The 27,446-nt window shown below is 39.6% G+C and overlaps 1 protein-coding gene across 5 annotated transcripts in view; it reads right to left on the reverse strand.

The window, feature by feature from the left end:
• STPG2 (sperm tail PG-rich repeat containing 2) overlaps positions 1–27,446 on the reverse strand; it is a 436,725-nt gene that overhangs the window by 316,868 nt on the left and 92,411 nt on the right. For all 5 annotated transcript variants that reach the window (XM_075066165.1, XM_075066166.1, XM_075066168.1 and 2 more), the window contains one exon: positions 23,081–23,170. In XM_075066165.1, the coding sequence (XP_074922266.1) occupies positions 23,081–23,170 (90 nt within the window). The remainder of the gene's footprint in view (positions 1–23,080; positions 23,171–27,446) is intronic.

The following is a 27,446-nucleotide window of genomic DNA, read 5'->3' on the forward strand; positions in this document are numbered from 1 at the left end:
AGATTATTAGGGGATAGCTCAGCCAGCTTCGGCCGGTTAGGCGAGCTCTGTGTCTGTAAATAAATTGCAGTTTTGTTAGCTGTCTGCTGTCTGGCATCAAGTGATTTCTTCCTGAACTGGCTGTCCTCAAGGATATAACATTCAGAGAGTCAATGTCAGGAGAGTCCATTTTGATCTTCTAGATCTCCAGCATAACACAGGCCACTGAACTCCACCTAGTGATTTCTGTATCAAACTCATTAAACTGTACACATGTGGTAGCTAATCTTCACATCCTCCTTCCCCCTCTTCACTCACAGGTCAGATTTTACTTTCAGAGATGCACACATGTATCCAAGAGCAGAAGTTGATCATATATAATTTTTTGATGCTCCAACTGCTTTTAACTTAGGCACACATGCGCATTTCTATAACTTAATTCATGTGAACAGTCCCTCACATAGCTACTGATCCTGACTGAGACCTCAAAGTGTTGCCATAATATAAATAATATCTACCGCATTCTAGAGTCAAGTTAAAAATTTGCAAGTTAACAGTAAAAAGCAGGTGAAACAATAGGTGTCATTTGAAGAAACTTTATCTATAACAAGAATATTTTAGTGGAAATTTTTAAAAGATACATTGCTAGAAACTTTGAGGGTGAAAAGATTGAAGGATTTGGACCCACCTAGACCACAATCCTACAAATACTTTTAAACTTGCTTAACTGGGGCACTAATGGGTTAAACATTTTCCTCAAGATGCTAGATGTCAAATAGGTGAGTGTAACTTAGGAATTTCAGGAGGCCATTAAAACATAGCAAGCCAGATTCTCAATTAATATAAATTAGTGTAGTTCCATTGAAACAGATGGAGTTACACCAATTTACACCAGCTGAGGACATGACCAACTGCATAGTAAAAACAGTCTAAGTATATTGACAACGTCCTTAAACAGAACATAGGGTACGTAACAACCAGGGCTGCCCAGAGGATTCAGGGGGTCTGGGGTAAAGCAATTTCGGAGGCCCCTTCCATAAAAAGAGTTGTAATACTATAGAATACTGTAATCTCATGGGGGCCCCTGCGAGGCCTGGGGCAAAGTGCCCCATTTGCCCCTCCCGGGCAGCCCGGGTAACAACTTACTTAGTAACATGTATAGTAAGCAAATTAGTACTTGGGTACATTTCTATGAAACAAGCTCAGCATGGTATCCCAGAGAAAATTGCTATGTAAAGACCAGATAGCAGTGTGTGTCACAATGTCAGGACTTACATGTAAAAAAAAAAAAATCTAATTCAGTCCACAAGTAATTGTTATTCTGATGTACAGTATCCTATACATATGAAGCTGGAACTCAAGAAAGTAAAGCTTGCCAAAAGGAACACTCTATAATATATTAATACAATACACAGAGATACAGCATGTTAACACAAGACATGAGGAGAATCTTTAAAACACAAATGTTCTTAATGTGTATATAAAAATAACTAACTGAGTGGGGAGGCAGAAGGCATAACTAAGGATCATAAACCGTTGCTTTCATTTTAATGAAATAAATGGTAGCAAAGATTACTCTTGTTCAAGCCATACATAAATCAAGTCAGGAGTTACATATTGGGTAGTCATGACAGCACTGGCTTTGGTTCTCAGCCATTACAGTACACATTGTACCTTTACCGAAGTCTTTAAACAAAAGGTAGGTTTCACTAGCAGCCTCATCTACAATTAGAAGCCCAAAGGTTGGCACTCAAGAGGAGTTCCTAGATCAGAACAAACGATTCAACAGTTTTACATGCTTAAAAGAAGAGAACAGTTTGCTAAAACAAAAAAGTTTTGCTTGCAAAGATGCTTTTAGACTTTTTATTGACATGTTGTAAAAATGCAAGAATGTGTGTTAAGTTCCCTTAAAAATAAATTAAATTAGACACCTATAGCGTAGGGATGAAAGCAAAAAGGCTAAGGTACAAAATGAGTTACACTTAGCAAGGAGCATAAAAGGCAATAAGAAGAGGTTCTTTAGGTACAGTAGGAGCAAGAGAAATACAAAGCTAAGAGAAGGAGATCTCATAACAGATGTCATCAAGGCACATCAGGTGTTTAATACCTATTTTGCTTCACTCTTCAGTAAAAAGGCTAATGGTGACCAGATACTCAACACAATTAATGTTAACAACAAGGGGGAATAAATGCAAGCCAAAATAGGAAAAGAACAGTTTAAAGAATATTTAGATAAGTTAGATATATTCAAGTCAACAGGGCCTGATTCAATTTATCCTAAGATAGCTTCAGCTAGTTCCTTAAGTATCTCTGAACCATTGGCAATTATCTTTGAGAACTCATGGAGGATGAGGTCCCAAAGGACTAAAGAAGCGTGAACATAATACGTATATAAAAAGGGGAATAAAGGAGACCAAGAGAATTATAGACCAGTCAGCCTAACTTCAATATCTGGAAAGATACTGGAATAAATTAAACAGTCAATTTGTAAGCACCTAGAGGATAATAGGGTTATAAGGAATAGCCATCATGGATTTGTCAAGAGCATATCATGCTAAACCAACCTAATTTCCTTCTTTGACATAGTTATTGGCTTAGTGGCTAGAGAGATGCTGTAGGTGTGATATATTTTAATTTTAGTAAGGATTTTGAAACAGTTCCACACAGCATTCTCAAAAGCAAACCAGAGACATGTGGTCTAGATGAAATTACTATAAAGTGAGTGCACATTTAGCTGAAAGACCATACTCAAAGAGTAGTTATCAATGGTTTGCTGTTAAAGTGGGAGGGCATATCCAATGGAGTTCCACAGAGGTCAGTCCTGGATCCACATTATTCAATATTTTCATTAATGACTTGGATAATGGAGTGGAAAGGACGCTTAAAAAATCTGTGGATGACACCAGGCTGGGAGGGATTGTAAGCATTTTGGAGGACAGGAGTAGAATTCAAAACAACCTGTCCAAATTGGAGAACTGGTCTGAAATCAGCAAGATAAAATTCAATAAACACATGTGTAAAGTATTTCACTTAGGAAGGAAAAATCAAATGCACAACTACAAAATGGGGAATAACTGGCTAGTGGTGGTACGGCTGAAAGAGACTGGGGGTTACAGTGGATCACAAATTAAATAGGAGTCAAAAATGTGATGCATCGGGTGTATTAATAGGAGTGTTGTATGTAAGACACAGAAGGTAATTTTCCCAATCTACTCAACACTGGTGAGGCCTCTGCTAGAGTACAGCCAGGACTTTAGGAATGATGTGGACAAACTGGAGAGAGTACAAAGGAGAGTAACAAAAATGATAAAATATTTAGAAAACTTGACCTGCCCAAAGAAAGGTTAAAGAACTTGAGCATGCTTAATCTTGAGAAAAGAAGACAGAGGAGATCTGATAGTCTTCAAGAATATTAAAGGCTGTTATACAGAGGACAATGATACATTGTTTTCCTTGTCCAGTGCAGGTAGGACAAGTAGTAATGGCTTAAACTGCAGCAAGGGAGATTTAAATTAGATATTACAATATCTAACTATAAGAGTAGTTATATTCTGGAATACGTTTCCAAAGGAGGTTGTGGTATCTCCATCACTAGAGAATTTTAAGAACTAGCTGTCCAAAAACCTGTCAGATTATTTAGGTTTACTTGGTCCTGCCTCAACAGAGGTGGCTGGACTGGATGTCTTCTCAAGGTCCCTTCCAGCTCTACACTTTTATGCTTCTATCTTTTGATATCAAAGCTTGAATTTGCTTTAAATCTTTACTTATCTACTGTCAAATAGCAATGAACAAAATCTATATAGATTAAATACCATGTTTCAGTCCCTCCAGACATTCAAATTAATGCCTCTACTTATTGCAATTTACTACCCAATCTTCTTAATTTAATAAATATTAATATTATGTACTCTCTGCTAGAGCACACATACCTTTTTTCTTTGACTTCCATACGTATAATAGTATGTGAGGGATGGCAGGACCTTGAGACAGGAGGAGAGGTACTTAATAAAAAGATAAGGTGCTTACCTGAAAAATAATAAAAGTTCTCATTCCTACATGTGGAGTTCAGGACTTTTTGTCCATTACAAATATCTTTTAACATTTTATGAATCAGAACCATCACAAGTGTTGCATTTAAATGTGTCTAAATGGCAATTAATAGCAGACAACTGCTGAGTTTAAATTGATTACTGTGTCTCATTTTGTGATAGTCTCAAATTTATCTGTATAAGAACATAAGTTCTGTAAAAAAATAAATTGACTTTCTAAACAGCAAGATGTGAGGAGCTTAAGCAGCTGGATGCTAGAATCACATGCCAAATTTTCAATGCTATAAATGTTTCAACAGATTTTTGCATAAAGACTGGCATTTGTTTAAATACAGAAACGTATTATTATTTTTCACTTTCTATTTGCATACTGACACTCAGATCAAAGATACACCCCTCCCTTCTTTTTTTTTAAATAAAGGTAGGGAGCAATGTCATACCTAGCTACCAAGGAAACAAAGCATCAGCCAGAAATGAAAAATCATGAAAATGAATTTAACAAAGGAAGATTTTGGAAAACATGGAAACAAATGGAAAAAATTACTTTATAGGTTAATATATTTTATCTATTTTCATTTTAAAAATCCCATTTGCCAAGTTTTCATATTTTTTTGTTTTTAATTTTCTTTTTATATTTAGACAAAGGGCCCAGAGATCAGCTAATTGTTTCTTCCTCTGACCCTGACCACTTCAGTAATGCTGGAGAAAGGCAAAGAACAATAAAGATTTCAGTATAGCAGGTATATAAAATTTTCACCCATGTAATTCTTTACCACTTATTTGCCTGGCTTCTGTCACAGCTAAAATTACATCACAACTACTTCTTGCTAAGAAGGTGCTCCTCAGATCAACATCCAAGAAACGGTTCACAAAGGAAATCCTGCCTCCTACCCCAAGGACAACAACAACAACAAAAAGCCCAGATGCCATGGAACCAGCTTTCCCAAAGGAATGGGAGCAGAACCTGTGGATCTGCTACTATACCGATCTAGCTGTGGAGTATCAGAATGGTGTCCTGGGGGAGGAGGATTCCTTCCCCAGAGTCACCTGGAACCCACATGCCCAAAGATTTGATATAGAAGAGAAGGATGTAGTCCTAAGAGCAGAAGAGTATGCTGTTTCATAATGAACATCAAATGTATGTTAATGTATAAGGTCACTATCATTGCAATAATCACCAGTGTGAGAGGTTATTTTAATTTTACATATATAGTAATTGGAATCCAATCACCTAAAAATACACTTAAGCTTTACCTATTATGCTGCCTACCCTTTGAAGCATTAAGTAGGATTAAACATTTCAGTTTCCTTCCCTGCTTTGATTTTCTGATGTATACTACTTAGAAAACTTCTACGAACTGTACTGCATTTCACCTGACCATAAGTCTGATGCAAAAGATCGGATTTGCCTGTCAAAATATCAATAACATTCAGTTATTCAGTATTGTACTTATGTCTAGGAATTTCTTTTCAAATAAAAAAATATGAAGAATAATATTCAAGTTAAAGATTATAATCACATACACTCAATTACTTCTGAAGCACTCAGTTCATCTGTATTTTTTAAAAATATTTTAATTGTAAATCTTACACACACACACTTTTATAAAGATAAGAGACCTCAGCTATCAGCAAGACAGGATGGAACTCCCCAGTTCAAAAGCTTTCTGGTCCTCTGTGGTAGTAGTAATTACTGTTAGCCTGTGAGATACCTACACATAAAACTGCTCAGTCACACAACATGAACTGTCACTGCCATCATCTCAGCCCTTGGTCAGTATATTTTTCTTTTGAATTTTTCTTACATCCACAGGGCATTCTTCTTTTGTTTGTTTGTGTAACAGGGTGCGACTCACCATTGCAGCACCTCCTATTGGATGTCCCAGGTATCAGCTCTGCTAGCCGTGCACTCTCTTCTGGTGGTGTCTTGCCCACCATCACCTCCACTCCTCAATCTGTGTTGCCTCAAGTACCACAGCGTCCTCTTCAGGACACAGCCCTCTGGCAGTATCACACTTGGCTGTATCACACATACTTATATCACCCAGCCCTCCGGCTGTATCCCCCTTCCAGGGGAATAGCAGTCCACTGTCCAGCCACTTCTCAGTGGTGATTAGAGCTAGAAAGAGGGACCCAGGCCTGCCCACTACTCTAGGTCCTGGCCCAGGGACCCTGTAGATGGCAACCACATGCTGAGTCCCCTCAAACCTCTCAGTCTACTTCCCTGGGCCACTTCCCCGCAGCACCAGCACCTTCTCTGTCCTTGTCTCAGGGCCTCAGCATGCCAGCCATCAGCCAGGAGCTCACTCTCACTCCCCTGAGCCTGCCCAGCATTGCTCTGTCCAAGGCAGCCAGTCCTCCTCCCTCTTCAAGTGACTGACCTGCTGGATGGATGGCTGAATGAGAATCTTGAGCAATTATATCTTATGTAGAATCATAAGCAAGAAAGTTTCTCTTTCTTTAAAGATTCTATCTACCCAGGATTCTCATTTTTGGAGAGTAATTAGCTTTAGGATGACTCAAAATAAAAAGAACTGACCAACATTAAAAACCTTTTTTTAATTAAAGAAGTGATATAGTATCTCCAAAGGATTACAAGAGGCATAAACAGAGAGAGCCTCAAATGTGTGTCTTAATAAAAGCAAAATCTTTCACAAATTGACCAACTCAAGTAAGAGACTTCCTAAACTAATCTAAATTTGGGGGACAGCCAGAGTTTGGACTCCCTTATTTCAAAAACAGCTTATTCATAACCTAGAGATTAATATGGGATTCCTCAATAGAAACTAACTCTAAGCAACAGGTTATTTTTAATTTATATATATGGAGGACTATATGGCTGTTTTGCATACTCTAGACAGAAATGTTATTGCATATGACAACCAAATTTGCCCTGCTGTGGATAGCATGAGCCATGAGAGAACCTTCCAGGTACATGCCTACCAGAATACAGTAGTGAGAGAGCCATTTGATATGGTCACCATAGAGATAGCATTGACCCCAGAAGATAGACCTTTAATCATCAAGGTTGTGAAGAAGGACTTCACCAAAATAGGCATATAGGCATAGGGGAAACACCTGCAAATAAAACTAAAAATCTTTCACAACTTTCAAAAACAATCTAGGAAGAGTCCATAGCATCTCCTTATCCTTATAAATTTGATTTAAAGTGGATTATCTGGCAACTTACTCACTCTGAGTTGAAATCACTGACTCCAAGAAAGAAACCTCCCATGTAAATAAAACTTAACTCGTTCACTCTGTAAGTTGAAATCACTGACCCCCCACCAAAATAACCTTATGTAAGAAACTTGAGCTTACAAGTACTGAGTGCCTTTAAATGAACTGTCATAAATTTTGTCAGGACAACATTAATTCCCAAGATACAGGGACCTTTGCAATGACTGCTCTTCACCTTTAAGCAGGGGAGTGTTTGGCTGGCTGGCCAAATAAAGGAAACAGAGCTTTATGGCTGGTGGGGGAGAAGAGGGTGAAGAAGAAAACTGCTGCAAAAGAAGTCAGCGTGGTCGCTGACTCATCCCCCGGGAATGGTAAACATGGGGTTATCTGCACTGTACACTGTTATCTGCTGGGTAGTCCCAGACATATAATAATAAAGTTGTAGCCTGATTAAACCCATGTCAAATGTTTTCTGTCCTTTCAGCATGGCCAGACAATGAGAGGATTCACGTATGTCAAGCCATGCATTGAACTTGATAAATAAGGGGCTCAGACACAGTTTAGCTTGTTCATGATTGTCTGAAATTATCATCATATGAATATGGATGAAATTAGTCTTTAGAAGAAGGAGATATTCTTGTGATTAAAGCACTAGTCCAGGACTCAAGAAATCTGGGTTCAGTTCCCGTTTATATTACAGACTTCCGTGTAACCTTTGACAAATCACTTAATCCCTCTGTGCCTCAATTCCATGTCTGGTAATATTTGGATGATGATAATACTGTCTTCCTCCCACACTCTGTCTTTTCTGTTTAGACTGTACACTCTTGTAGCAGGGACTGTCTGTTATTACATATTGATCAATGACTAGAACTCTGATAAATGTTAATACTGTTAATGTTGATTTTCAGTAACTTTCAGAATATAGTAGTTCCAGAAGACTAGAAGAAAGGAAATGTGCCAAAGTTTTAAAAGAGCAAATGAAATGACTGGAATAATTATAGGCCTTTCAGCCTGATCTTGATCCTTAGGCAAAATAATGGAACAGCTTATAGAGGACTCAATAAAGGCCTAAAGGATGGTAATAAAATTAATGACAAATCAACTCAGATTTATGGAAAATAGCTCCTGCCAAACTAACTTGGTCTCTTTTTTTTAAATGAGATTACAAGTTTGGTAGATAAACGTAAAATTGTTGATGTTAATATGTATGACATGTAATACATGATATGCTTATAAGATGTTAATAGTGTTAATATTTAGACCTATAAGGCACTTGACTTGGTACTGCACAGTATTTTGATTAAGAAACTAGAATGATACAAACTTAAAATGGCATTAAATGTATTAAAGAATGGTTAGGTCTCAAAATATATGTTTAAACCGAGAATTATCAAGTCTTTGTTAACAGTGGAGTCCAGCAGGGAACAGTTCACGGCCCTACGTTATTTAATGTTTTTATCTGTTTTACCTATATGTTTTACCCAGAAGATACCATAAAATCATCACTGATTAAATTTGTGGGTAACACAAAGATTGAAGGAGTGGTAAATAATGAAGAGGACAGGCCATTGATTTAGTCTGATCTGGATTGCTTGGGAAGATGGGTGAAAGCAAACCATATGTATCTTAATGCAGCCAAATATATATGTATAATCTTATAATAAAGACTGCAGACCATACTTTTAGAACTCTATCCTGAGAAGCAGTGACCCTGAAAAAGACAGGGAGGGGTGTTTCCTGATAGATAATCAGCTGAATATAAGCTCCTAGTATGATACTAATATCAGGAGGTAGCACCTGAAGAAGTGGGTTTTTTACCCATGAAAGCTTATGCCCAAATAAATCTGTAAAAGCAGCAAAGAGTCCTGTGGCACCTTATAGACTAACAGACGTTTTGGAGCATGAGCTTTTGTGGGTGAATACCCACTTTGTCGGATGCATGTAGTGGAAACTTCCAGGGGCAGGTATATATAGGTGAGCAAGAAGCAGGACAGCGATAATGAGGTTAGTTCAATCAGGGAGGATGAGGCCCTCTTCTAGCAGTTGAGGTGTGAAAACTAAGGGAGCAGAAACTGCTTTTGTATTTGGCAAGCCATTCACAGTCTTTGTTTAATCCTGAGCTGATGGTGTCAAATTTGCAGATGAACTGAAGCTCAGCAGTTTCTCTCTGGAGTCTTGGTCTGAAGTTTTTTTTGGGCTGGAAGGATGGCATACCTTTAAATGCGTATTCGTGTGTCAGGAGACTGAAGTGTTCTCCTACTCTGATATGTGTCCATTTATCCTTTTCTGTAGAGACTGTCCAGTTTGGCCGATGTACATAGCAGGGGGCATTGCTGGCATATGATGGCGTATATTACATTGGTGGATGTGCAAGTGAATGAACCGGTGATGGTGTGGCTGATCTGGTTAGGTCCTGTGATGGTGTCGCTGGTGTAGATATGTGGGTAGAGGTGGCATCAAGGTTTGTTGCATGGGATTGGTTCTTGAGTTAGATTTACTATGGTGCTGTGTGCAGTTACTGGTGAGAATATGCTTCAGGTTGGCAGGTTGTCTGTGGGCGAGGACTGGCCTGCCACCCAAGGCCTGTGAAAGTGAGGGAGCATTGTCCAGGATGGATTGTAGATAAATAAATAAATCTGCTAAATCTGTTAGCCTATATGGTGCCACCGGACTCCTTGTTGTTTTAGTACTATACTGTAGCCAAAAGAGCTAATGTGATCCTTGGAAAGACAGGAATCTCAAGTAGGGGTAGGCAGGTTATATTACCTCTGCATTGGTACTTCTGTGACTACTGCTAGAATATTCTGTCCAGCTCTGGTGTCCACAATTCAGGAAGGTTGATAATAAATTGGGAAGGGTTCAGAGAAGAGCCACAAGAATGATTAAGGGATTGGAAAACATGCCTTATGTGACAGATTTAAGGAGCTCAATCTATTTAGTTTAACAAACAGAAGATTAAGAGCTTATTTGATCACAGTGTGTAAGTACCTACAAGGGGAACAAATAGTTAATAATGGGCTCTTCGTGTAGCAGACAAAGGTATAAAAAGATCCAATGGCTGGAAATTGATGTTAGACAAATTCAAACTGGAAATAAGATGTACATTTTTAACAAGTCAGGGTCATTAATCATTAGAACCATTTACCAAGGGCTGCGGTTGATTCTCCATCACTGACCATTTTTAAATCAAGATTGGATATTTTACTGAAAAGATATACTCTACTTAAAACAAATTATTTCAGGGAAAACCTATAGCCTGGGTTATACAGGAAGTCAGACTAGAAGATCACAGTCATCCCTTCTAGCCTTAGAATCCTGAACAGTAGAGCCCTGATTTTGGTTGAGGCCTCAAACGGACGTTGGTAGGTAACTATTCCACTCAACTGAGCACTGGTGAGGATTCCGCTGGAGTACTATGTCCAGTTCGGGTTGCCACACTTTAGGAAAGATGTGGATAAATTGGAGAGAGTCCAGAAGAAAGCAACAAAAACTACATTTTGCAGGAACAATTAAGGCACCCCATTTCCAATACCTGGTCCCAAATGTGGAAAAAGTCCAAAATATTTAAATACTAAGATACTGCATACATAAAGCTTTTAACTTCCCAGAAATATAATTTACTAAAAGAAAGAAATTTTTAAAAAAAAATGTTTCAAGGATCACAGATCTCCACTGCTATACGGTATCACAGCTTAAGATGAGCATACCATATTAGCTACCTATTGTAATGTTAATGGAGTAAATTTTAAATTCTCATATGTGAAATCATTCAAAAAATTTCAACAGCTAAATACCTTAGTAAGCAGAAAGGATCTAATGAAATTCCAGATGGGACTAACAAAATTTTAGGACTTCAGCAGCTTGCTTAAATTAAGTTTGAATGCAATTCCTTTGTCTGAAGGAGCAGAAATGTATTTTAAAAGAAGACAACAGAATCAGATTGGGTAAATGAAGTGAAACTGTGGAGACCTGCAACTTACGAACCCATGCACAGGGCATCAGGGCAGAGTGCCAGAGCAGTAACACAGCAATCTGGCATGGGCTTTCTCCCCAAGTGGGAAGTGTCAGGACTGCCTAAATCAACAATTTGTTTTAAAAAATCCGAAGACAAACCAAAATAACCCATGAGATTTATTTCTAAACTGAAGGGCATATACATTTCATACATACTACTACTTAAAAAACATCCTAACTTGTGTCTCATTTTCAGCAGATACAACCAATCCATCAACAAGACAGCACTGTGCCTACTACTGGAGAAACAGACAACAATGGTGGACGGGAATGCCTCTTTTATATTCAAATGACCAAGAGATTAAGCTCATTCTTCTCAGTCAGCTATGATGATTCCTGCATTCATTACCCCTAGGTTAGATCGCTGCAACAGAATCTACTTGCAGATCAAAGTAATGGCCAAATGAAAAGCTTCAGCTGGTACAAAATGCAGCAGCCTGCTTCTTAGACATTAAAAACAGGAGAGCACACAATACCAGCAGTGCTCCATACACAATATAAGCTGTTTGTTTCCAGATCCAATTTAAGATTCATGGTTTTCATTTTTAAAGCCCTTATAGGAGCTAAGACCTACCCGTCTTGTAGAAATTTTTCCTTCTAAGTGACTCTGCCCACTTGCCTCTGGGCAATCATCTTTCAGATAGCAGTCCTCAAGTTGCCTACTACTAAGAAGACTGTTGCTAAGTATTGTGAACCACATACCACTCTTTCAGTAAGCAGACACACAATAAAGAAAAGAAATACAAATAATTAACATTTATTTTTGTTCACTGAATTTTTTGCGAATATAAAATGTATAGTATCATTACATATTTTACACTATATCCTCTATTTCTTCCACTTTTTATAATCATGAATTGGATTCTTTAAATATATTCTGCTGTCAAATAACATATTGCAAAAGTTTTTTTTAAAGTATTGTATATAAAAATCTAAATGTCCAAGGAAACAATAAATAATACTTTTGTTACATACTAAAATCGCAGCAGTGAGAATGCTGTTGCCATTGCCAACTGTGATAGGTTTATTATTTTCACATAACATAGCCTACTTTTTAAGCTGTGAAATCAGGCATAGCCTATTGAAAGATATAAATTTCCCAATAAATACCTACACATGAAACCCCTGTAATGCATATCATCACAGAAATGCAGATTTTCAATCTGTAAAATAAAACTTTTAGTCTGCAAACTATAATTATGCAGCACAATATGATTTCAAGGAAACCCTAGCTCTTGAAGTAAATGAGCACTATGGTATGCAGTACTTTTAATATGCTACCAAAGTGATTCTATTAACAATTCAGCATGAAAGCAATAATTGCGGAAATGTACTAAAAATGATTTAGCCATTAAATAGAAGCCACTTAACTACTTACACAACATATGCTAGCACAGAAAGCATGGCTAGAAGCAACATAGTTAATCATTCAAACACTATGGATTTTCTTTTTCTGTTTCCTTTATTTTAATGCTTTTATTTTCTACATTTATTCATATGTCTGAAGAATCTGTCCAAGTTTCAGTAGTTACACACTTATCTGGATAAAGCTAGTTCTCTAATACATTGTGAACATAATAAATAGCAACAGTGTTAGAAAGACTTAATTCTCTCCTGTATCTTTCTTCATCATCCCCCCTCCCCGCACTTTTATACACATAGTCACACAGAGAATGATTAAGGTGTTCCTATACTTGATCAGAGCAAAAATTTTCAAAAGCACCTAAGTGACTTGGGTGCCTAAATCCCATTTTCAAAAGTCTCTTAGGCACCTAATTCCCATTGACCGGGAAAGTATGAGTTCCCCAAATGGCAAAAATCTCATCTCATACCTTCATTAACACCACCAATATCCTTCTTTTCTCCTAGGCTTGCAGTGTAATGTAATTTTCAAGACTTTGCTCCCCTTTCCCACATATGTAGTCTCTCAATGAGTTCTGTCAGTAGTTGCGTCCACCTTCATTGCCATTGCTCATGCCATGGCCACCTTGTGCCTTGACTACTGTCATATTCTACTTTCTGGCCTACACCACTTCTCTACCAACCACAGCCAAAATACTGCTCATATAATCATGTCCTTTCCCACTGCTCTGAACATGTCACTCCTCCTTCATCCACTGGTTTCCTGCCCCTTATTATATCAAAGCCAAGCTCCTTCTTCTGACACTTCAAAGGACCTACATGATGCTGCTCCTACCTTTATCTCCTGTCTTTTCTCCCCTCTCATTCCTTATTCTCCTAAATCCTCCTCTTTTTTCTTTCTTTTTTTTTCATTCTTCTAACTTCATGTTTGCCATTATGTTGCCCCCAAATGCTTGGGGCATTATCCCATTTCCTCACCACCAAGCCCCTTCTCTCTCCTTCTCCTCCAAAACTCACTTCTCTCAGGAATCTTTCCTCACCAATAATCTCTCTTTGTTTTCCTTCTTTCCCAGAATGGTCAGCCTGTGACTTGGGTTTGGAAATATATGTCTTACTTGATCTTTGTAGAACACCGTATACATTTACAATACTACAGTGTTTTTATTAATAAAACATTTTATTTTTCAATTATAGTATCTTCTAACTAAAGAGCTCAAATCACTGTAAAAATATTAATTTTCATGCCACTATTGTGAGGTAGGCAAGTACTGTCATCCCCTTTTCACAGATAGGGAAATTGAAGCACTGGGAAGTTTAAGACTTGGTCAAGAGCACACACAGCCTGATTCTATTACCCTTCGTTGTGCTGAGTAGGCAGTGCTCTCATAAGTACTACTCAGCATGAGTAAGGACGGCAGAATCAAGCCTACAGTAACTGATGGAGGGAAGAAGAAGAGAACTCAGAATACCTGACTCCCCGCCTTATACTATGACCCCAAGGTGGTGCTTTCTCAGTATACATCAATCACTATAATTATTATTTATTAACTGTATTATGCTAGTGACCTAGGGACCAACTGAGAATGCCAATGTCCCGGGCCACTGTACCAACCTGAGTAGCCCCTTTCCTGAAGAGTTTACAAACTAAATAAATTGTCTTTTACTCTTGTAAATAATCTGCCTGTTTTTCCATTAGAAATACCAGTAATATCAGATTTAATTTCCTTCCTTTTGCTAGAGGTCTTTGACGAATTCAGATACAACAAGAGATTAAAACTTGAAAAGGGAAGAGTGATTAAATCATAAGTCTTCCTCTCCGCCACACCACTAAATTGATAGTGTTTAAACAATTGATAAACAGTGCTGGACTTCAACCATGTTATGTTAGAACTTGGTCTGCACTGTGTGGACAGGTGTCAAAATCATGCTAAGAAACAGGTCAAAAACAATATTTTACCTCTGGTCTTTATAGAAAGGAGACACCTGTATACACAGTAAAACAAACAGATTTACACATTTTGTAAGAAGAGGAAAACAACATATTAAAAGTAACTGTTATTGAACAGAAATGTTAACTTGTCTTTATCTACATATATAAGTTGTATCAACCACCCACAAGATAATTTTTGCTATTCTTTTCTGGCATTTTAAGGAATTTTTCATCTTTAACCTCTTAGGGCAGGTTTACGCTAGAAGTGCACCAATGCAGTTGCACCGCTATAGCACATCTGGTGAAAACGCTCTATGCCGTCAGGAGAGTGCTCTCCCATTGGCACAATTACTCCACCTTTCTGAGAAGTGGAAGCTGAATACATAGGTAAAATTAACATTCTGGTATAAAAAAAGAATTAAAGTTAGTTTTCAGTGTGGAAAAAATACTAGACTGCATACGATTCATAACAAGGCAAGCAATTAACATTAGAACTGGCCTGAAGACAAGAATTCCATTTCAGGGAAAAAAATGAGGTTTTGACATTGTTTTTGTTTCATATCAGAACTACAACTTTTGAAATTATTCATAAAAAACACGAGAGTGCATTCCATCCCAGAATGCTAGGGACGTGGGTTCAAGTCTCTGTTCTGCCTGAGTCGGACCAGGGTCTCCCACACCCCAAATGAGTGCTCTAACTACCAGTCAACAGAGTCAGCCTCTCTGATTCTCTGTTCCACTTTGTATAAATAAACAAACATTCACTGGGTTACAGAGAGAGGCTGACTCTATAGCCCACGGTTAAGGCATTCACCTGAGAGATGGGAAACTCAGGTTCAAGTCCCTGCTCAGAATTAGTCACAGCAAGGACTGGAACCCTTTTCCTATGTCCTAGATTAGCACCAAAACCACTGAGCTCTTGACTATTCTGGGCTGGCTACCCCAGGAGACATTTTCATTGAAACCAGTAAGTTTCCACTAAAAATTTCACTTTTGATGAATCAGCATTTTCTAACAAAAAAACATTTAATCAAAAACTAATTATGGGCTTGCTCGTTAATATATAAATCTTTCCTACCCCTGGAAAATCCCAGAAGGGAGATTGTGACTTAAGGGCATCAGCCTCACAGGTCAAGACCAAAAATGTGCAATTGACTAAACAAAATTACAGGAGAGTGGAAGAAAACCAGAATGGACTTGATCTCTTGGGCCGCTATTCAGCAAATTACTTAAGTGTGTGCTTAACTTTAACTACTTGAGTCACTCAATTTACTTCAGTGGGACTATCAATGAGTTTAAAATTACACGTTCTTAAAAAGAACAGGAGTACTTGTGGCACCTTAGAGACTAACAAATTTATTTGTGCATAAGCCTTTGTGGGCTACAGCCCACTTCTTCGGATGCATAGACTAGAACACACAGAAAGAAGATATTTATACATACAGGGAACATGAAAAGGTGGAAGTAGCCATGCCAACTGTAAGAGGCCAATCAACTGAGATGAGTTATCAGCAGGAGAAAAAAAACCTTTGAAGTGATAATCGAGATGACCCATAGAAGGTGTGAGGAGAATTTAACTTGGGAAAATAGATTCAATTAGTGTAATGGCCCAACTATTCCCAGTCTGGGAATAGTTGGGCCATTGTTATGGCCCTGAGTTAATTGTATCTAATTTGCATATTAATTCAAGTTCAGCAGTCTCTCTTTGGAGTCTGTTTTTGAAGTTTTTTTTATTGCAAAATTGCCACCTTCAAGTCTGTCACTGAGTGGTTAGAGAGGCTGAAGTGTTCTCCCACTGGTTTTTGAACGTTATGATTCCTGGTGTCAGATTTGTGTCCATTTATTCTTTTGCATAGAGATTGTCCAGTTTGGCCAATCTATATGGCAGAGGGGCATTGCTGGCACATGATGGCATATATCACGTTGGTAGATATGCAGGTGAACAAGCCCCTGACGGTGTGGCTGATGTGATTAGGTCCTATGATGGTGTCACTTGAATAGATATGTGGACAGAGTTGGCATTGGGCTTTGTTGCAAGGATAGGTTCCTGGATTAGTGTTTCTGTCGTATGGTGTGCGGTTGCTGGTGAGTATTTGCTTCAGGTTGGAGGGCCGTCTGTAAGTGAGGACTCGCCTTGCAACAAAGCCAAAACAAAACTTATTATACCATTGTTAATGAAAATCTTCTTTTTTATGATTGCTTTGGCTACAGATCCTTATGATTCTGGATTGTTAATGATGAAATTAAGAGGAATCTCTTTCATAGATATAAATCTTGACCAGAAGATCCAAAAGCTGACACATTTTTCTGTCTGTATCTATTAAGATGTATAATAATACTAGCTTTCATTTTTATTTCAATTTTAAATGGAGTGCCACATTTTAGCTCCACATTCGGGACCCAATCCTTATGCCATTGTAATGAATCAGATTTCTAAATCTAATATCTATAAGAGCAAGATATGGGCCCAGATATTCTGACGGCCTTTACTACTACTTGCAAGTCCCATTAATATATAAAACATATACAAAAAGATTATTGATTATTAATTTCTCCAAGTAGGTCCAGTATTCTTACATTCAAAATCATTTGGAAAATAGACAGTTTTTGAAATATGCTACACATGAATGTGGTTCTGATTTTATTTAACTGCTAAAGAAAAACATTATCTTTTGAGGTGGCTACTGTATTTCTAAATACTTTCAAAATAAGGATATGTTCCTTCAGTTAAAACAATTTACTGCACAAAGTGATTTACTATTTTTATATGCGCTGCATTGCTATTTAGTTGACACATGACTTGACTGGTAGAGACAGTAAACATGTATTTTATTGTTGAAAAGTGCTTTAAAACATTAAGATCTATGCCAATTACAATATACATGCAAGATGTGGAATTCTTAGTGTTGAATAATTGCTCCTGAGAGGAGGACAGGAAATGATAATGAGTTTGCAGATTTAAAAGTGAAATGCCATTTAATATTTCTCTGAAAACTCCGTAACAAATTTGGAAAAAAAGGAAAGAACCCTACAGTAAATGCGGTTCTGCAAGATGTTATAGTCAGTGGGAATCCAACGGTAGGGGCGCATGCACCTCCTGTGCACAAGATTTAACCATTTTTAATTAAAATCAGGGCCATACATGTGCCATGTGCCTCTGTGTGCTGCCATAAAGTACAAGGCAGCCATGTCCCTCCCTCAGTTCCCTCAGACCTGTTGTAAGTCCAATAAGTATCAAGGCCGGGACAAGGTGAAGACCATGCTGAACTGCCCATAGAGAGAAGCTCTTCCATTTACATGAATGGGTTCTTCTGGCTGACATTTTCCTGCCCTGTAACAGGATTTCCTGGACCTGAAGGGAGCAGCCTCTGTCCTTAGTACTTAGCCAGACAAGAGCCATGCCATCAGGTGCAGCAACTTCAGGTCTGGATGGAAAATTTGTCTATGGGGTCCAGGCAGTCTGGGAGCTAGACTGGAACTGAGTAGAAATGTTCAGCAAGTCTGTCAGCCAAAACTGTGTAGGCCCATATAGAACCACCAAAAGATCATGCCTTTGTCTCTTCTCATCTTGGAAATTACTCGGAGGAACAAGGAGATTGGTGAAAAAGTATATAGTATGCCTTGAGACCACCACAGAAGGAAAGCATTTTAGAAACAACACCAGGTTCATGGCCTCCCTGGAATAAAAGTTCTGGCACAGCTTCCAGACAAAGGGAAGATGAATATGTGCCCCCTTGTTTGCTTATGTATTTCATTGCAGATGGGTTCTCTGTCAGTATTTGCACAGTTGAGTTTTGAAGAATATGGAAGAAGGCTCTGCAGGCTATTTTAGTGGCTCTGCGCACCAGGAATTTGATGTGGAACCTCATAACTTCTGGGGCCTAGATCTCTTGCATTTGTGGATGGTCCCAATGGACTTCTCAACCTGTGCCTGATATTTCCATAATGTTTTTTGTCAATGAGAGTTCCAAGAATGGTACCCCTCCATGCACATTTCTGAGTTTCTTTTGCCATCTTAGTTCTGCAACAATGTAAGGTGAGACCAATGCCTTCTTGTTCATCCGATGTTTCCCTGGGGAATCGACTGACCTGAGGCAGAGGCGAAGATGTCGCAGGTGAAATCTGGTAAGTACTGCCATGTGATCAAGCAAATCTATGGCCAAGCAGCCCCAGACATGGCAATACCACCATAGTCAACTTTTACTCTATCCCGAGCACTAGCAATTGCATCAACAAAAATTTTCATTAGGAAGGTATACTCTTTCCGATCTGGAGTCAATCAGAGCTCCTATGAATTCTATCATCTGTGATGGCATAACAGATGATCTTTTTCATAGTCCATCATGTGGCCTACCATTTAAAGGAGGAAGACTTGCTCTTGTCTCTTGCTGGAATCCGCACTTGATCAGTCAATCATCCAGGTAAGGGTAGACATCAGTGTTCTTCCTTCTGAGGTGTACAGGTACTATTGCCAGGCATTTCATGAAAATTCTCAGTGGAGAATCCATTTTGTATTGATAATGGTTGGACCCCACTGTGAACCTCAAGTACTTCCCACAGGCCAGATGGATGACTATGTGGAAGTATGTATCCTGAAAGTCAATAGCAAAAACCAGTCGTAAGCCTGGAGAGATGTGATGATGTAGGTGTTACAATCCTGAATGTAAGGAGGATTCCATGACTTTTGCAGCAGCCAGTGCACCTGGCTCAGGGGCGGCTCAGGCAGACCCTGCGCCATAGAATCATAAAATCTCAGGGTTGGAAGGGACCTCAGGAGCTCAAAGCAAGACCAATTCTCTGGCCCCTGCGCCTGCCCCCAACCTTCCCCTAGCAGAAGCGTTTGGGTATGAGAGGGGGTAGGGGACTGGGACACGGAACAAGGTGAGGCAGAGCTTACCTGGCTACCTCCCAGCCAATGGGGGCTGTGGGGGCAGTGCCCTGGCCAGAGGCAGCACGCAGAGCTGCCTGGTCACGCCTCCATCTAGCAACTGGGCAAGGGGGATGTCGCTGCTTCCAGGGAGCCCCCATGTAAGCACTATCCAGAGTCTACCTCACCCCATCCCATGTTCCAACCTCATCTCCTCCCACACCCAAACTCTGCTGCTTCGGGGGGGGAGGAGGCGCGGAGCCAGGTAGGAAATCTGCTGGCTCCGCCAACCCCCACCCCCCAAGCATCAGCGGGGGTCTTGGGTCATGCACTGCCACCGCCGCCGCCGCCCACCCACGCCTCCAGCCTGCCCTTCACCAATACCTGCAGGGCCCCTGGGTAGCGCCCGTCCCCAAGTTTTAGTCACCGGTATTTTTAGTAAAAGTCATGGACAGATCACAGACTGTGAATTTTTGTTTATTGCCCGTAACCTGCCCATGTCTTTTACTAAAAATACCCATGACTAAAACATGGACAGGTTATGGGCAGCAAACAAAAACTCCATCTTGGCCCTGCCAATTTCCATTTTAACTTGTATCTACCATCGTTTATGCAGCTTCCTCCTGGTTTTACTGGGCTTAATTTCCATTTGTTGAAGGATACATTTGTCTCCAATTTGCCTCTTCAGCCCTATGATACAAGATACAAGTTAAAATGGAAATTAGCAAGGCCAAGATGGATTTTTAAGGACAAATTGCCAATAACCAAATAAATAATGTAATTGTATCAGAAACAGGAAGCCTGCAAAAGGACTAGAGAGTTTGCTGAACTATCAGGGACTAACAAGACCAATAGGATATTACAGAAAAGTTACATGATTCATTTGCATCAGCTTTCAACAGTGAGGATGTTTAGCAGACATCAATCTCAAAGCTACTCTTTTTAGGGCTTGGCTACACTTGCAAGTTGCAGCGCTGGTGAGGGGGTTACAGCGCTGCAACTTACTCGGTGTCCACACTTACAAAGCTCAGCCAGCGCTGCAACTCCCTGGCTGCAGCGCTGACTGTACTCCTGGTCTGCTATCGGTGTAGCGAATCCAGCGCTGGTGATGCAGCGCTGCTCATCAGGTGTGGACACTCACCAGCGCTGTTATTGGCCTCCAGGGTATTAAGAGGTATCCCAGAATTCCTGTCTACAACAAACCGGAAGGTACTCCCCGGAGCTACCAAACACAGCTGCTCTTTGCTCCAGCGAGCGAGCCGAGCCGAGGCTTTGGAATGTTCACAGCTGTTTGCTTGAGGAGACAAACAGCACGGCGGGGGGGAGGGAGTCCGTCGGAGAAGCTGCTTATCTGGTCTGAAGCCTTTTTACATTTAAGAGTGATTGAGAGAGGGGTGGGGGAAATGGCCAGAATTTGCAAGGCAGGGAGCTCACAGTGTCTGCTCCAAAAATCCACTCTCTCTGTCTCCCCGACGCTCCCTGTCATACTCCACCCCACCCCCCTCTTGTGAACTTGCAAGGCAGGGAGCTGTCACAGTGTCTGCTCCAAAAGTCCACTCTCTCTGTCTCCCCCACGCTCCCTGTCACACTCCACCCCACCCCCCTCTTTTGAAAAGCACGTTGCAGCCACTTGAACGCTGGGATAGCTGCCCACAATGCACCACTCCCAACAGCGCTGCAAATGCTGCAAATGTGGCCACACTGCAGCGCTGGTAGCTGTGAGTGTGGCCACACTGCAGCGCTGTTCCTACACAGCTATACGACCACAGCTGTAACTCCCAGCGCTGCACATTTCCAAGTGTAGCCATATTCTTAGATAATAAAACACAGGTATTGTCAGAGAGTGAGGTGTCAAAGGTAGTTGTAGTGCTGGAACAAAATAGTAAATTAAAGAACAACAAAATCACCTTCGCCTAATGATATACATCCAAGAGTCTGTTTCTGAAGTTCTGAGGGTATTGTAGTTTTAAGAATGCTTGATAGAGACAAACACTTACAGGATCTCTATCTGAAGGATTGGAGCAAATGTGGTTGTATCTCAGAGCTTGGCTGTAGACAGTGGATCATGTAATGTGGTCTGGGTGAAAGCTGGAGGCATGTAGGTAAGTATAGCGGTCAGTAGGTTTCCGGTATGGGCTGGGGTTTATGTGACCATCACTTATAAGCACTGTAGTATCTAGGAAGTGGACCTTTTGTGTGGACTGCTCCAGGCTGAGGAATTATAACATCCAAAAACCTGTAGGAGAACACTTCAGTCTCTCTGGTCACTCAATAACAGAGAGACTGAAGCCTAAAAGTGGCAATTCTTCAACAAAAAAATCTTCAGAAACAGACTCCAACATGAAACTGCAGAACTTGAATTAATTTGCACATCATAAAATTAGGCCTGATTTAAGACTGGGAGAATTGTCTCGTTAGACTGACCTCACACTTGGTGAGGCAACTCCCATCTTTTCATGCATTTATACCTGCTCCTGTATTTTCCACTCCATGCATCTGATGAAGTGGGTTCTAGCGCACGAAAGCTTACGCTCAAATAAATTTGTTGGTCTCTAAGGTGCCATAAGGACTCCTTGTTGTTTCTGCTGATACAGACTAACATGGCTATGTGAAAGTAGAATTAATTATATTGTAAAAATAAGAATGGATTGAAGAAATGTTGTCTGCACCTTTAAGTATAATTGTTGGAATGTTGCAATCCAGGTGTCAGGAACACAGACATTTTTACCGTTTAAGGGCAATTGGAAAAGTATTAGCCTTAGATCGATACCAATCAGTAAGGACGTGGAATATGCATGCTGTGTCGCAGGTGGTTTTTCCTCTCTGTTGCTTTCTTTATCCCGTTGTCTAAACTCCTGCCCTTTTATCTGTATAAATAAGATAGCTTGTGTGTTGTATGGTGCTCACATTATCTGGGTGTATTAGCAGAGCGCTGTGCTAATAAAACAGAGTGGTCTGACAAACTGAGTCCTGAGTCTAACTTTGACAGCTACCACTCTGAAACCTGCCAAAAGGCTAGAAACTAGCTAAGACAGAAAACAAAGAATAATACCACAGTGCCCCAATGTTTCACACAAGGACAGGTGTTCTTTAATGCACTTATTAATGATCTGGAAAAGGGGTAACTAGTGAGGTGGCCAATTTGCTGATGACACAAAAATTTAGGATAGTCAAGACCTCAGAAGACTGTGATGAACTTTGCAGGGGCCTCATAAATCCAGGTGAAACGGTCACACAATGGGAGATGATATTCTTTGTACACAAATGCAAAATAATACATACTGTAAGAACTAAGTAGAACCGCTCGTACACATTGCTGTATTCTAAATTAACTTTAACATCTTAGAAAGAAGGCCTGAACATCATAACTCAATAAAAACTGTCTGCTCAATGTACAGCAGTGGTAAGAAAAACAAAAATCACGTTAGGACACACAGAACCAGAAATAAAATAATACTGAAAATATTATACCACCATGCTGGAAGATGTCATTCTCATTGCTGTAAATTTACAGACCCTACAGAAAATACATGCCAGATTCTCTGCAAGGATAATTCTGTTGATTTCAATGGATCTTAGCTTCCAAAGAATTTGACCCCACAAGTCTTATTTGTATTAATTAGTTTAAAATATGAATTTGAGAGAGAATACAGTAATATAAAGAGACAACCTAAATAATCTGGAGAGTTATCTTACCATGGCAGCTACTGGAGTTCTTCCTGTTGATGACAAGAAAACAGGTAACTGCTTATGTTGTTTATGTGATTTTTCGGTGCTTCTTTTGCCCTGAGAATTCCAAAGTACACAGAAGTGTTAGTCTTTAAAAAACTCTATTTCAGAATCTGAAAATTCCTTTGTAGTTTTAATTGACATCGGTTACGTTGGCATTAGAATCAATCCATTCAGTGTTTACAAATACACATGGTCTCCTCCCAGCCAAGTTCCTCAGGATAAACCTCTTGAAACCTAAACAAATACATGGTATTAAGGTACTGTTAAGACTATGATGTTCAGTGCTCCAAACTCAGCAAACGTAAAGCTAAGATGATGACAGCCTGGCCCTATTGCTCATCCTTTATCTTTTATAGCAAATACTTAACAATATAAACATCAAAATATAAAAATAATCATCTAAAAAGAGAAACAGGAATAGAAAATAGTGTAATGCAGCAAAACTAAATTTTTACTATGAGCACTTCAACTTGAAAGTTCCTGGTTTCTGAATGTTTAAATTTATAAACTTATTGTTATATTAACAATATAAAGAGTTATTTATTTGGTTTTCCCAAAAGGAAAAAATAAAAGTTAAAAGGGGGCTTTAAGGGTTCAAAGAACCTTTATTTATTTCAACTCACGTTGCAGTCTATCACCAATCTTTATGCACACACACAAAAAATATTTTAAAACATTTACATGAATAATAACCTAAATTAACCTAACATCAAAAATATGTTTGATTTCAGATTGCTATGTATTAAGCTGTTAGGACCTGATTCAGGGAAGCAAACAGGTACATGCTTAAGTCCCACTGGCTTCAAATGCCACATGTATTATAGTAATGTGAGATTCCATATGTACACCAGCTTAATGGTGACATCAATAGGACTTAAACACATGCTTAAGCAGGGCCTTAATGCATGCACCTTAGCTGTTCTAATTACAGAACTAAAAAAGCCTACATTATGATAACACTTGTGTAGCTTGTAATGTCCATTTCCACAAGAACATGTTTTGTAACATGTAACACTTATAACTATGGCATGCATGGGTACTTATAAACATCACAAGAATTACAGCACAAAAGTAGCACCACCACAGGAGCAGGAAAGAAAAGATTGAGCAAGTACACGTTTTCAGCCTCAGGAAACAGTCTATTTATAAAATGTACCCAGGGATACTATGGTAGGGATTGCAATGGGAGCATAAAAGGATAAAGGGTACTTTTCAAGATACTGACAGCATCTTTACTCACAGCTACAGTCTTACATTTGTTATGAGGAAAGTGGGGACAGGTTCAGGACCATGCAGTTTCCTCACCTGCACTCTTCTACTCTCTATCCTATAACCATTCTCTCTCCTCTAGTCCAATGACCCATACACACACAAAGCCCACCCACCCCAGGTTGCCAATCTATTATACAAATTATGCTCCCCACTGGTTTTGTGACACCATATAAGCTCTGCACTTCTTACTCAGTGGAAACCTTTATGTGCTGTCAACTTGGTGTATTTAAAAGCTTTATGCACAAAAAATTAAATGCAGGAAATGGAAGAACAGGAACAGAGGAAACAATAATCAAAAGCTACATTACTCCAAGTAGAATAATAAACTTATTGTAACAACTTTTACGGCCAACACTGAAAGCTGTGGCCTTGAGAACCGATGTAACATTTTGAACTGTTAACTGCAATTTTTGTTCTTTTTCAATTACCATATTTCATTTATTATTTAATGCAGTGAGTTTTAAAGTATATTTTTATATAGGTGTTTACACAGATAAAAGTATCAATATTTTGTTATTCATCTCTCTTAATCAGTATAGAAATGTGGAAAACACTAGCTATTTTTGAGAATGTCTTTTATTAAAGGTGTAGTAATTGAGGGGCGGGGGAGTTACGTTCTGTGTTCCATTAGGTTTTAGTAGCCACTTTTAAAACTAAATGAAACACTAACCATTGATTTTGGTGCACAGGCCTAGCTATATCCCCAAGAAACCTTAGTTTGCTACCCCCACTAGGGTGACCAGATGTCTCGATTTTATAGGGACAGTCCCGATTTTTTATATAGGCTTCTATTACTCCCCACCCCCGTCTCGATTTTTCACACTTGCTGTCTGGTCACCCTAACCCTCCCTCTATGAAGAGACTGTTAGATCTAAATTGTTGTATATTGAGTTCTAATGATAATGTATGTGAACTGTTCAGCTTGCTTGATTAAGACCTAGGGGAACTAAGTTATTTGCATTTGACAAATATTGGAAAAAAACTGTCCTACATCTAACATATTTAGTAATATATATTCTCTTCCTTCCCATATGATAATAATTCTGTTAAAGGAAGCTGTTAGAGAGCAATAAGGGGGTCCTTAGTCAGTGATTCTCAAACTTTTGTACTGGTGACCCCTCTCACACATCAAGCCTCTGTGTGCAACCCCTCCCCTCATAAATTTAAAAAAAAACAAACCTTATAGATTAAAAACACTTGTTTACATATTTAACACCATTATAAATGCTGGAAGGAAAGCAGGTTTTGGGGTGAAGGCTGGCAGCTTGTGACCCCCCATGTAATAATCTCATGGCCCCCTGAGGGGTCCCGACCCCCAGTTTGAGAACCCCGGCCTTAGGTAATTGTACTTGATATATTTGATAATACAGAACTTAAGAGACAGAGTCACTCCCTGAGTGAAATATGTTCATTACTCGATCCTGCATGAGAAGCACTTATTTTGTTGCTAATGTTTAGTTTTGACTTTTAAGATTTTTATATCTTTACTTGAATGCTGAAATCTACTGTACTTTTCCATTTATAAAAAAACTATTTTAGAACAAAAATTAAGAAAAAACACTTTTTGCACTCTTCATTGTAAAACAAGATTAGAAAATTACTGTAGTTCATCTTTTCTTTACTTGTCTCAGCCTAATTTTATCTTTGAATGCCGTACTGATTATTTATTGTCAGAAAGCAATGCTGAGCACTCTGTAATTCCACAAAGCTAACAGAAATTTGCCAACAACTAAACCATATGAATTGTTACACTGCTTCATGATTGGTTAATCTAGCTGAAAGCACTGTAATCCTACTGGATGTTTTCTAAGGAGGCTAGAGTCCTCATCGCTTTAACTGGGCATACAGTATATGTCTGTCAAAGATCACAGAGAACCAAACCATGGAGAACTGTATGAGAGCTGGGAGCTATATTGAGAAAAACTATGTTTTAGGTCTAAATTATTTTGATCTTGACCAAGAATTTTACAAAGAAGAAGAAGAGGATAAATAATGAAAATATTACTAACTGAGGTCTGTGAAACAATGGTTAATGTTAACCAACTCTCAAACACTGTTAGAAAACTTAGCCTAAAAATTACTCTGATATAGAAGAGGCCTGGCAGCAGCCTAACCAATAATACAACCCCAATAGGGGTGCAGAAGGGGCAGAAGCTCCTGTGAATGGTAGGGCAAGGGGATACTGAGACTCGGAGGCAGCCAGCTCCAGGCTAGAAAGTAGGACCCTGAGAGTTCCTATCAGGGGAGGCTCCAGGCACCAGCATGCCAAGCGCGTGCCTGGGGCGGCAAGCCAGGGGGACACTCTGCCGGTGGCAGTGAGGGCAGCAGGCAGGTTGCCTTTGGTAGCATGCTTGCGGAGGGTCCGCAGGTCCCACAGCTTCAGCGGACCTCCCGCAGGCGTGCCGCCGAATCCGCGGGATCAAGGACCTCCCGCAGGCAAGCCGCTGAAGGTAGCCTGCCTGCCATGCTTGGGGTGGCAAAATACCTTGAGCCGCCCCTGGTTCCTATCTGCTCCTGGGATCATTACAGCCCTTCCAGGCTCCACTCCCTGTTCTCCAACCCGACCTCAGGAACCCAACAGCTGTTCCAGCCCCTCTGGATCCTGCGTGCCCCCCCACCAGGGGCTTTCATGAATGTATGTAGACAGGAAGTCCCCACAATACTTCCACTGTGAGGGCACTAGCTCTTCTTGACCTCTGGTTGCGCCACCTGAGAAAACCATATTTGAACTTTGCAGAAAGCGTTACTGTAAGTTAATCAAAAAAACTATGAATTATTACAGGGAACCTGTGAAGAAGGCAGAACATTCTTTAGCCTTTACAAAAAATTAATTTTATTTTATAGAAATCTAACCAGTGCTGGTGCATGTTATGTAAATAAGAATTGAGAAGTAAGTGTGGAAGCAGGGGAAAAGGCTGAAAAGAGACCCTGCTGTGGAGCAGAGAACTAGACACTCGTCAAAAATCTTTGTGGGAACATGACAAAACAAGAACAGATCGAAGAAAGGTACAAGGATGGATTGCAACAGAAGTGTAAGGAGCATGCGGACCTCTCATAT

This window comes from Chelonoidis abingdonii, chromosome 5 (assembly GCF_003597395.2).
Source record: "Chelonoidis abingdonii isolate Lonesome George chromosome 5, CheloAbing_2.0, whole genome shotgun sequence".
NCBI classification, from domain to species: Eukaryota; Metazoa; Chordata; order Testudines; family Testudinidae; genus Chelonoidis; species Chelonoidis abingdonii.